The 12,904-nt window shown below is 26.4% G+C and overlaps 1 protein-coding gene across 15 annotated transcripts in view; it reads right to left on the reverse strand.

Annotated features, from left to right (window-relative positions):
* LOC117174310 (rho GTPase-activating protein 21-B-like) overlaps positions 1 to 12,904 on the reverse strand; it is a 272,591-nt gene that overhangs the window by 13,363 nt on the left and 246,324 nt on the right. For 14 of the 15 annotated variants that reach the window (XM_033363301.1, XM_033363309.1, XM_033363308.1 and 11 more), the window contains 2 exons: positions 9,487 to 10,302; positions 5,999 to 6,131 (listed from right to left, as the gene is read on the reverse strand). In XM_033363301.1, the coding sequence (XP_033219192.1) occupies positions 5,999 to 6,131; positions 9,487 to 10,302 (949 nt within the window). The remainder of the gene's footprint in view (positions 1 to 5,998; positions 6,132 to 9,486; positions 10,303 to 12,904) is intronic. The other variant, XM_033363298.1, reaches the window with a different exon arrangement.

Genomic DNA, 12,904 nt, shown 5'->3' on the forward strand with positions numbered 1-12,904 from the left:
AATTTATACTTTTGGATTGAAAATTTAATTTTTGTATAGAAAATTGTTCTTTTTAGCTTGGAAATTTAACAAATTGGCGGAAAATTAAATTATTTAGTTGAAACTCCAACTATTTGTTTGAAAATTATTTTCTTTACAGATCGTTTTTCGGGTTACAAATTAGAATGTTTTTTTTTTACAATTAAGATCTTTTTAACTTGAAATCTTAACAGTTTCGTAAAAAAATTTAATTACTTGCTGTAAATTTGATTTTTTTTTTTTAAATCGTATTATCGGCTCTAAAATTTAACTGTTTTGTAGACATATCATCTTTTTGGTTTGATATTTTAAAAGTTTTGTAGAAAATTAAATTATTTGCTTCAATACTATTTTATTGAATTATTTTTTATTTCTAATATTTCGTTTAAAAAATATGTATTTTGTTGAAAATTCATCTCTTTTAGTAGAAATTAAACCTTTTTGGGTTGAAAATGCAACTGCTTGATTAAATTCAAATGATTTTTATGGAAAATTTAATATTCTTTGGTTACAAAATATCAAATGTACCACATTTTGCTGATAATTCATATTTTTTAAATTGAAAATTCAATTAATTGGTTGAAAGTGGAACTACTTTTTTGAAAATTAAGTTTTTTGTTGTTTTAAATCATTTTTATTATTCAAACTTAATTTTTTCGGTAAAAAAGTAATTCTTGTGATTAAATTAATTAATTAATTAATGTGTTTCATTTAGTGACTTTTGATAAATGATTAAATGATATTCGTGAATGAATAGATTATAACCATCGAATGACTAAATAATTAAGTCCATAAATTTGAATAATAATCATTTTTAAAAAATTGATTTTATCTTTATACTTAAAATTCAGTACATATTTCACATAATAATGCCATGAATAAAATATATTTTCTTGAGAATAATGAAAATGATAAAATGATGATTCAAATCATTCTAAACCCCGTACTTTAAAAGTTACCTTTAAAAATAAAAAAATTTTGCTTTTCAATTTTTTACTACGATTTAAAAATATTTTTTGACTTAAGAAAAAGTTTCCATTATATTTCCGGGATTTTACAGATTTTCCAGGTAAGTAGACACCATTCATTTTCAATCTATTATCTACAAAAATAAAATCCTTTAAACTCTAGTTTTATGAGAGGAATATTAGGTTCAAATCTCGTAAAAAATAATTAAGACTTGTTCGCTCTATCTTTGACTAAAGCTTTTTATCGTAATTTGTTATATTTCTGCCTTACCTTTGAATGAAATTGCAAATCAGTAACGAAAAATACAGTTTTAATAAAACTGTAGCATTTCAGTTATATATCATCAAAAATATTTACAGTAGTAAAGCAAGTATTGATTAGGAAGATTCTGTACTTTTAAGACGTAATATCACTGGATTTGTACTTTTCTTTTCATATTAAAAAAAACTGTATTGCCTCAATCTGGCTTAATTATATCGTAAAGTTCCAGAATCCAGACCAAAATAATTACTCATAAGACAGAAGAAACAAGAAAGATCCTTGTTCCTTAAAATTATTATTATAGTGCAGGCACAAAACTGATATGAGATTCATTTTTTATTTAGAGTGCCACGCGCATTTTTTTAACAATTTAATGCTGTATTAAAGTATTCTTTCTTCAAAAATAATTAGTAAAATCACGATACGTGGTACTCTATGAAATTCGAAAACAAACAGCCAAGCAAGCAGTTGAGCCAACAAAATAAGAAACAATTTTCACAAATCCCTATCCGAATAAATCGAGAAATTTCGAAACTTTACGTTTAATGATTCTTGAGAAAACAAATTTTAATATTTCGAAATTTAGAACCTCCTTCATTCAGAAAGTTTTTAAAAATTGTTTTTGATTTTTTGTCCAATTCAGTATTATAATAGTTGCTTTTGCAAATCACAAGCGTGCGACCAGCCTTGAGCAAACATAATATCGGCTAATTTGCGTTTCTAATACATTTTCATATATTTGAAATACTAAAATTGTTTATCAACTCCACTTTCAAAAAAAAAAGTCTTCAATAGTTTCGGAATTTTATTTATATTACAAGGTCAAAAGTAATTTACAAATTGAATAAATGAGAGGCATTAAAATTCAAAATTGTCAAGGCAATATAAAGCTTTACAGTTGCGAAATAAAAACCAAGAGTTCAAATTTGCAAACATAACAAAATGCATAATATAATTAAAAATTCCGATAAAATTAAATTCCCAAATTTTTCGTCTCATCTCTTAAAGAATTTGCCCGAGCACACACGTAAGTACCATCGACATGCAGTCAAGCTATAATCTCAAATTTGCAATGCACTCAAAAAAAAAAAAAAAATGCGTGTATCGGAAATTCTAAAGTGCATCACAATAGAAGAAGTTGCACACCATGCTCGAAAAATAAAGGCTCATCTGCATGATAAAAGTATAGTTTAAGCACGACAGCCCCTGGCGAGGAAAAACTGAAAAATTCGTAACGAGGATAACATAACGGAAACGAAATCTCGATTACAAAGAAGATGTTGCATTTTCAATGCTTTTACAAATCGCATGAAAAAGATGAAGAAGAGAAAACAAGTACCTAGAAAGCTTTTTGTTAATAGTGAGAATCTTCTGAGTCCAGTGTAGAAAACAAGATCCGGCTACACTCACCGGTCGTCAGAAGCGAATTACAGAGAGAAAAATGCACATAAAGAATAAATTAACATGGAAAAAGGGTTTTGCGCGTAAACTTAGGGCGAAATCCTAAAATGTGTCTAATTTTGGAGACAAAGATGCGTCAAGTGTTTTATTATTTTCTCCAGAAGATTCGGTAAAGTATAAACAGCAAGCGATGGGGACAAATTTTAAATCTAGGCCTCGCGCTCTTTACAGAGATCAAAAATAAAATAAAATAAAATTTTGTTGTTAATTCTTGATGTTTTTATTTTAACGGGAAAAAAGATTTTTCACTTTAAATCGAAAACAGTTGAATTGAACCCAAAAAAAGGACAATTTTGAACAAAATAGTTCAATCCACAACCAAAACAGATTGAGCTGAAATTTTTTTATAAAAAGAAATCGATTTTCTCCCAAAAAAGACGAATTTTCGATAAATTACATAAAAATACGAACAAATTTTTTAATTTTTAAACTTGAAAAGATCGGCTTTTATCAAAAAATGGAATAGTTCAATTTTTATCGAAAAAAAATTTGCAATTAAAAATAAGAATTTTCAACCAAATATTAAAATTTTCAGCTGAAAAAATTCATGCATAAAATAAAAAGATAAATTTTTAACGAAAAATGTAATTTTTGATATTTCAGTTTGAAAATATTTTAATTTGTAATAAAAAATAGGTGAATTTAACAAATTAAGACAAATATTCAACAGGACTTGAATCCTCGACTAAAACAGATTAATTTGCAATCAAACAGTTCCTTTGTTAACCAAATAAATTGTATTTCTAAATAAAAGACGAATTAAAAAAAAACATAAATTTGCAGCAAGATAGTTTCATCTTCTATTGAAAGGATGAATTTTCTACCAAAAAAATTCGAATTTCTTACAAAATACATGAATTTTCTACTGAAAATGATGAATTTTCAAACAAAGAAATGAAATTTCAACGAAGTCATTGAACTTTCGAACAACTAGTTTAATTTTTCACCAGATCGTTGAATTTTTTAGATGAAAATACAAATTTTTTGCAACTGTTGAATTTTCAATAAAAAAGTTTCTTTTCAATCGAAACACATTAACTTGTAACCAGACGGTTGCCAAATTTTTCAGTCAAGAAAGAAAAAAAATTTCAATCAAATTGTTGAATATTCAATATAAAAAGACGGATTTTCAACAAAACAGTTAAATTTTCAACCAAACAAGATGACTTAAAAAAAATTGTTGAAGTTTCAAATGGTTTTGGTCGAAATAAAAAAGTGGTCTCTATTCTTCTCTTTTTTCCACCTAGATGCGAATTGAATTAATATAACTCAAAAATTGGAAAAAATTGTATTATTTTTTTTGAAAATTTAACTTTTTTCTTGAAAATTCAACTATTTGGTTGAAAATTACACCTGTATTGTAGAAAATGCGTCTTTTTGGCTTAATATTTTTAAAGTATGGTAGAAAATTTCACTATTTGGATGAAAATTTAACTTTTTAGTTGAAAATTTATCTTTTCAGATTTAAAATTCAACTGTTCGGTAGAAAATTCAACTTTATGTATACAAAATTAAAAAATTTGGTAGAAAATTAAATCATTTGGTTGCAAATTAACTTTTTAGTTAACAACGACATTTTTCACTGAAAATTTATACTTTTCGATTGAAACTGGAATTTTTATCTAGAAAATTGGTCCAAAAAGACGGATTTTCAACAAAAGAGTTAAATTTTCAACCAAAAAGCATGACTTTTTAAAAAAATGTTTGAATTTTCAAATGGTTTTGGCTGAAATAAAAAAAGTGAGTTCTATTCTTCTCCTTTTCTCTTTTTTCCACCTAGATGCGAATTGAATTAATATAACTCAAAAATTGGTAAAAATTTTTATTATTTGATTAAAAATTGAATTCTTTTTTTGAAAATTAAACAATTTTGCTAAAAAGTCATACTTCTTGAATGAAAACTCACCCTGTTGATGAAACATCGTATTTTGGTTTAAAATTTAACAATTTGAAATCTTTTTCTTTCTTAACTAACATTTTTGTTTTGGAAAATTAATCGTTTTGGATTAAAAATTCCATTCTTTCTGTAGAAAATTCAGGTATTTGGTAAAAAATGCAATGATCTAGTTAAAAATTAATATGCTTCTGTTGAAAATTAAATTTTGTGTTGAAAATCAATTTTTTGCAGTAAAATCGATTGTTCAGCTACAAAATTAAAATAACTTGGTAGAAAATTGAAACCATTTTGGTTAAAAATGCAATTCTTTGTTTAAAAATTAATCTTTTTTAATTGAGGATTCAAGTATTTGATTGAAGTTTCGTTATTTTTGGTCAAGTCTGACTGTTTATTTTTAACGAACTCCTTTTTTTAATTATCTACTATTACAGTTTTCGTTGAAAATTCATATTTTAAGGTTGAAAATTCAACCCCTTGGTTGAAAGTTAAACTGCTTTAATAAAAGTTAATTATTTGGTTGAAGAGTTATAATTTTAGTTAAATATTGGCACTTGTTTTGTTAAATATTAATTTTTTAAATTGAAACTTAAAGTATTTTGTTGAATATTCATATGCTCGAGTTGAAAATGTAACTGTTTTGTAGAAAAGTCGTCTTTTTTTGGCTACAAAATTCAACAATTTGAGAGAAAATCCAACTCGTTTAGTTTAAAAAATTGACATTTGAGTATAAAAAGGTCAAGAAACGAAATAAACATAAACTAAAAATTAATCAAATAATCTGTAGACAAACATCGCATCATTCGTCTGTTTTGTAAAAAATTAAGTATATATGTTGAAAACTCCTTATTTTGTTTAAAAACGTAACTGTTTGTAAAAAATTAATCTGTTTTCGTTAAGGAGTCAACTATTTAAATCTTTTTGTTAAAATTCAACTATTCTTAATTTAAAATGAAAATGTTTTCTCTCTTAAAATATCAACTATTCCATTTTTTTAGAATTTATCTTTTTTTCGTTGAAAATTCAACTTCTTGGATGTAACTTAAATTGATTTATGTCATTTCTCAAAAAAGTGTTTAATAGTGTCAGAAGTGTGGTGAGTCCGAGGCCTGTAAATGTTACAATTTCATTTACTTTTCTCAAAAAAAATGTCTTCTAGGATTAATCAAGGCTTATGGTCAACATAAAATTTTACTTTTTTTTCGATTCTTCCGCGCCCTGACTTGAATAAATTCTATAATGTCAAAGCGGTTAAAACAGGGACAAGGATAACACAAATTCTAAAAAAAACACGTATCCGATCTTTTTTCTTGACTCTGAGGGAACTAAAGCGCTTTGGGTTTAGTCAGAATAATCGGCTTCAGGCTTTGTTAATTAATAAATTTAGATACTGACCATCGTCTGAAATATCCCCCGGAAGTCCTCGATGTTGTTGGGAAGGCGATGACGAGGGATAGCCGTGAATCTCGTGCAGCGAGTCTAAACTGCCATAGCGAGTCGGTGCCAAGAGATTAGAATCCGGTGACTGCTAGAACAATAACAACAAATATTTTATAATTATTGATAACAATTTTTAGATGTCGCAAAAATATTTCCAAAATTTTTTTTTTGCCCTAGAGAGTACAAGTTTCACTTAAATAACTCCCTTTTTTTAATTTTTAAAGAAGAAAATTAGAAAAAGCGCTATAGTGATGTACGTAGAAGAAAATTATAAACTACATACGGTGAGTTAAATTTGGTTTCTTTCGAGTTAAAATTTAATAGATTTGTTGAATTGATAAGCAAGCAAAATGGAATAAAACTGTACTGTAGAAAAATAATTTTCCATCATATGGAAGTACATACTTTCACTTCATAAAAAAAATCGGAATTATAATACATTTCAATCATAAAATGCTATTTTGGTTTTCTGTTACCATTTGCAGGATTGTTACAGAAATTCAGATTCAAAATTCGATACCTTTTCTGAATGAATTAAACGGCATTTTGGACAACAAATTTAACACACGTTGGCTCCATTCCATTCGATAAGGATAGAAAAATTTTAGGGAAAGAAATACATTTAATTAAAGAAGAATAATTAAATAAAATGAAAAAACAAATTACATTCTTAATAGAATTATTTTTAAAGATAAAGAAACAATCGTCGAAAATTTGATATTCAAATCGCAGTTTATTTTTAACCTTATAAATCCAATTCAATGTAATAAAAATATAATTAAAAAATATCTGATAATATTTTAGTTATTTTCACTTTAAAGGATTTCATATGCATGATTTAAAAATATTCTTCTTCTGCAATACTTAATTATTATTTAATTTATTAATAACAATGAAAAAATAAATTAAAAATATAATCATATTTGGAACGCTTTCGAGCTTTTAATTCAAAATGATTTAATTTATAAACGATTTAAATTATAAATTGGGTAATTGAAAACGCTTTCAGTTTTATATAAGGGAACGTCTATTAATAACATTAGGATAATTTTTTAATTGGCGATTTAAAGAATTTTAAGTAATTTTTAAGAAATTTAAAAAATATTAGACAGAAACATATTCCTGAATTTAAGAGTATTTCGTTAGATTAAAAAATATTAACATAATTTCAAAGAATTTCTGAGTAATAAGAGGATTTTAAGTGGATTCACTTAATTTTAATGGATATTAAAAGATTTTAATGAATTTTATTATATTTTGATAAATTTTAAGAATTTTTGAATGACTTCCCGAATGATTTCAAAGATTTTAAGGTGACTTTTTAAATATCGTAAAGATTTTAACAAATTTTAAAGAATTTGTATGATGCAACGTGATTTGAAAGCAATTTATAAGATTCAAAAGATTAAAGTAATCCCGTTAAATAACTGAAATTAATCAAAAATGTGTTTGTAATCTTTTAAAGTAACCTCAATTATTTAAAACCCTTTAAACTCCTTTGACATTTTTCAAAGCTCTTCAAAATGAAAAGAAATTTGAAAAAAATACGCTAAAATATTTAAAATCCTTTGATCATTTTATCACTTGATCCTCAGGATCAATTAAATAACATAAAATTTTTAAAATTATAAAAAAGAATATCCATTGAATTGGGTAGCATAGAGTAAATTTAGAGAAATTCAAGTGAATTTAAAAAATGCAAGAGAATTCCAATGAGTGTAAGATAAATTAATAATTAAAAAATATACATTTTCAGTTGATTAACTGTGAACATAAATAATGATTTTTAAAATTAAACTATTCTTTAAGATTTAAAAAGTGAATGATAATTAATTTTACAAGACGATTCGAAATCAGTTCGCAATTTCAGATTTTCCAGTTTCTAACGTTTAAAATTATGTAAACTATTTCAATTGGAAGGTCTTATTAGTTAAACAAATATAAACGCCCAATTGAAAATTTATAAACTATTTCCAATTTTAAAATAACTTCAAAATAATATATTCATAAACAAAGGCTTTTATTAAATTTCAAATATTACTTCAGTCTAAAATATTCCATTTTTTAACCATTAAATTTGAAATTTTTTAATTAAGAAAAATAAGAATGACTTCATATTTAGAAATATCTGACTGTTTATTTAGAATCTGTAATCATAGTTAAATATTAAAAACCAAATTTTGAACGTTATATTTTAATTCTTCTATTTAAAAAAAAAATTACTTTGTAAGTAAAATTGTTGAACTTCGATGTATAAATAACAATTGAACACATATTATTCTTTAAACAAATTCAATAAAGTTGAAGAAATATTTAGAAGTTTGGAAAAAGTTCAAATTCAATTTAAAATTTAAAATAATTTGAAATAATTTAAACAAAGTGTTTACGTGTACCGCCAAAATATAGATTTTGGCAGATTTCGAACAAAAAATTTAAAAGATTTTTAAGAATTTGGAATGACTTCAGAAGATTAAAAAACATTTCCTATGAAAATTAATTAAAATGTTTATTTTGAAAAGGTAATTTTGAGTGATTATTCAAAAATATTCAGAAAGATTGACAAAATTATCAAAAATGAATGTTGAAGATTTTAAGGAAATTTGTTTAATTTGGCAAAATTGATTGATTCTTCAATTTAGACTTTAGAGAATTGAAAATGATAGCGAGGAATTATATATTTAGAACTGAATTTGAATCTTTGAACTCTACAATTTATAAAAGTTAAAAAATTTATTTTGTAGTTTAACTGCATTTAATTAAAAATTGTTCAGTTCCACTTTGAGTGCTTTCATTTGCAGCTCAGTTTTTATGAATTCAAATGGAATAATTGTTAGTTTTAGATTTCGATTTTTTAAATTTCTTTGACCGTGAAAAATGTTTGCGAACCGGGAAATGACCAGGAATTTTTTTCTTGGATTAAAACGGCCACCTTAAATCGTCTATTATTCGTATTCTTCGCATAATCTGGATAAAATTTGTCGCAAGATACATTAATTAAAATTTATTTAAACTTAAATTCATTGACTTTTACATGAAATAGTGAAATAATTATGTTTTTTAAAAACCTATTTGACAAAAATGTGTTTTTTCACTGTAAAATATGGAAATTCTATGTAAAACTTTGTTTTTTTTTTATTAAGATATGTTTTTAGTATTCAATCATTGTTTTACACTTCAAAGAACTATCGTAAAAACACTTTTATGCAAACATTTATGTACAACTTTAAAATTGTACCCACTCTTTCTAGTTCCATTTGTGAGCACCAGGTGGTGAAATGGTAGACCACCATTCCCAATAGCTTAGACACAAAATCATTTATGTTTTGAATTTCTTGAAAAAGTTTCACTTAGATTCAAATTAAGACCAAGTAGCGAAATAGCCACACACACAAAAAAACGAAGGAAAAAATCGATTTTATGCTTAATCAAGTCACTAAACTCACCTCTTTATCGGTTTTGAACTTCTTGATGACGCCGTTGTTCATTTTCTCGCCCAAGATGTTGCTCAGTTGCGTGCTGGCTTGAGCCTTTTGTCTCGCAGTTGGTTGCTGTTGCACGGCAATTGACAGTGGCATAGCTCTCGTGCTAGATTTTGACCTCACATGACAATCCGACAAATCCAGAGAAGATCTGTCACTGAGCCTCTCGTTTAAACTAGACAATCTTTCGGATAGAAAGTTGGGAGCGACGGTCGTATCAACAATGCTATCTAGAATATCGTCATTCTCCATTTCGGATTTTGCGAGCTGCCACTCTTTCTCAATTCTTTTCCTTTCCTCCTCGCGCCTTTCAGCCTCGCGTCTTTGTCGATGCTGATCCCTCTGCAGCATCGTCATCGTTTCTTGCTCGAACCTTCTGATCCTCTCTTGAGTTGTGGCACTCAATCCTGCATAGGTTCTGATCGCAACTTCGTCGTTACTCTGCTTCGTGTCATTGGAAAGATTCGATATTGTAGAAACAGAATCTAAACTCCCAGGGCCATCATTCGACTTCTTTGAGGGTTCGGAAGGCGGGAGAGAAGTTTGTTGCTCCTGCTGTTGTTGCTCTCGTTGCTGTTCCCCCGACGGATTTTTCGAGTATTTTGGTCGAGGATTGCACGCATTGTTTGGTGGATTATTGCCATTTCCGTTACCTACCGAACGGCTTGGTTGACCTTTATTTTCGTGCATCAGAACAATTTCACTGACAGAACATTGTCTCTCGTTTAGAGCCATGCTCTGGCGAACTACTGGTAAATTCTCCTCGTGTTTCCCTTTTAACTGGAGGAAAAAATTAATAGATTTTAGGGCAGGTACTTTTTTTTAATCTTCTGAAGACTTTTGAGTGTATATCAGAGTTTAAGATTTGAAAACAGGGTGGCCGAAAAACATGACTTTTAAAATTCGCTTATTTTACCCTGACACATTTTTCATTTTCCCTGACCATTAACACTTAAAGGGGATACTGGGTGTAAGATACCCAGCGACTTATTTGCGCTTTCACAAAACGTACCAAATTCAAGAAAATGGAACATATGGCGCCAAATTAAAAAATGATATGAAAACCTACTTTTTTAAATGTTTTATTATGTTATGTTTTATTTTTTTAAATAAATACCTTCTTTGGAACGAACACTACAATACTAATTTTATGGTTGAAGCGCCGTATCTCGGAAGTATTCACGTAAAATTTTAAGTGAAAATATCAAAAACTTAAAAAGTTATGAATTTTAGAGTGAAAGAAGTCATTTTTTAATTTTGTTCCAAAGAGGATTTTTTTAACTACTTTAAATTTCAAAAACTGTGATGAACACTTTTTCTCTTTAAACTAGATAGATTAAACATCATTAATTGATTTTTTTTGTAAAAAAGTAACCAATACCGTCGGCACAGCACACGTTTAAATACCTTCGGGAGCCTAACACCGAGTCATCTTCATGTAATTTTACGGAAGTGTGCCCTTTAAGGGTTAATGCTCAGAGAGTGGTAAATTTTGTAGCATAGAATCTTTTATAAATGAAATAAAAGATTATAACAGATTAATATTTAGAAATTTTTAAATTTATTTATTGATTTCAACCAAAAATGAAGACTTTTCCACCATACAAGATGAATTTTTAACAAAATAATCGAATTTTCAACAAATAATTAAACTTTCAAACAAATAGTTGAAGTTTTGACTAAATATTTCAATTTTTTACCTGCAAAGATGAAATTTGAAACAAATAGTTGAAATTTCAAACAAACAATATTCAGCATCAATGAACAACGAATTAATTTTTAACGAAACAGTTGCATTTACAACCAAATAGTTGAACCTTGAATCAAATAGTAGAATTTACAATTTACGAAGATATATTTTCAACCAAATGGTGGAATTTTTAGTTAAAAAAGATTAAACTTCAATCAAAAACAGTTTTATTTTCAACCAAATAGTTAAATTTTCAATCCAGGTTGAATTTTGAAGGAAATAATATTATCAGTCACATAATAGAATTTTCAACCTACGAAGGTGAAATTCTCAACAAAAAAAGGTAATAGTTGATATTTCTACAAGAAAAATTAAATTTCTACAAAAAAAAAAAGAATTTTAAATCCAAATATACGAATTTTCAACTTAAAAGATTAATTTTCTACTAAAAAGACGAATTTTCGATCAAGTACATTAATCTTCAACAAACACGCAAATTTCCAAGCGAAGGGATGAATAATCAACTAAAATGATAACTTTTTTTATTAAAAAGACGAATTTTCAATAAATAAAGATTTTCCAGTCAAAAACGAAAAAAATGTGAATAAAAATTTTTAGACTTTCAAGCTAAAAGGCGACTTTTCGACAAAATACAAATCAAATAAAAAAATGCAAACCAAAATTAGTTTTATTCCAAATTGACGAATTTTCAACAGAAAAGGATCAATTTCTAATCAACAATCAGAAGCGGCAGAACCTTTTTTTTCAGAAGGGGGGAGGGGGCAGGAATATAAACTTATAGTATTGAATGGTATAATTTGGATATAGTAATAATATCATACTTTGTACAAATTAAACATAAATAATAATTCACAAGGATTTCAAAAATTTCGTATACATTTAAAAAACTTCACAAAGACTTCAATAATTTCTCAAAGATTTCACAAATAATTGACAAAAATTTTACGCAGATTTCACAAAGATTTGAATGATTTCCCAAAAGCTAAAGAGATTTTCATTTCTCAAACATTACAATAATTTCACAAATATTACCGAATATTTCAAACATATATAAAATATTTCGCAACGATTTTTAAAGAATTGAAATAGATTTCACAAAGATTTTAATTATTTCGAAAAAATTGAATAAACATTTAAATGATTTCACAAAGATTTCACAAATATTTAAATAATTTCACAAATGTTACCAAATATTTCAAATATTTTGCAACGATTTCCAAATATTTGACAAAATTGCAATGATTTCCTAGAGATTTCAATAATTTCACAAATATTACCAAATAAGTCAAAAATATTTCAAATTTGAACTGAACTGACTTCAAAAAGATTTCACAAAGATTATAGATAGATTACAAAGAGAAAAAGATTTCAATGATTTCTAGAAGATTTCAGAGATTTCTGATAGAATTAAAATATTCCAATGATTTCCTAAAAAATTTTAAAATATTAAAATAATTTCACAAATATTACCAAATATTTTAAATATTTCGAAAAGATTTGTGAAATGTTGCAATGACATCTCAAAGATTTTATAAAGGTTTGACGAAGATTTCACAAAGACTTCTATCACTTTACAAAGATTCCAAATAGATTTCAAAGATTGATCAAAGGAATAAAGAACTGAAGGATTTCCAGTTCACAACATAAAATTTCTTCTTTTGTTCTATTACG

The sequence above is a fragment of the Belonocnema kinseyi genome, chromosome 6 (assembly GCF_010883055.1).
Source record: "Belonocnema kinseyi isolate 2016_QV_RU_SX_M_011 chromosome 6, B_treatae_v1, whole genome shotgun sequence".
Taxonomy (NCBI): Eukaryota; Metazoa; Arthropoda; class Insecta; order Hymenoptera; family Cynipidae; genus Belonocnema; species Belonocnema kinseyi.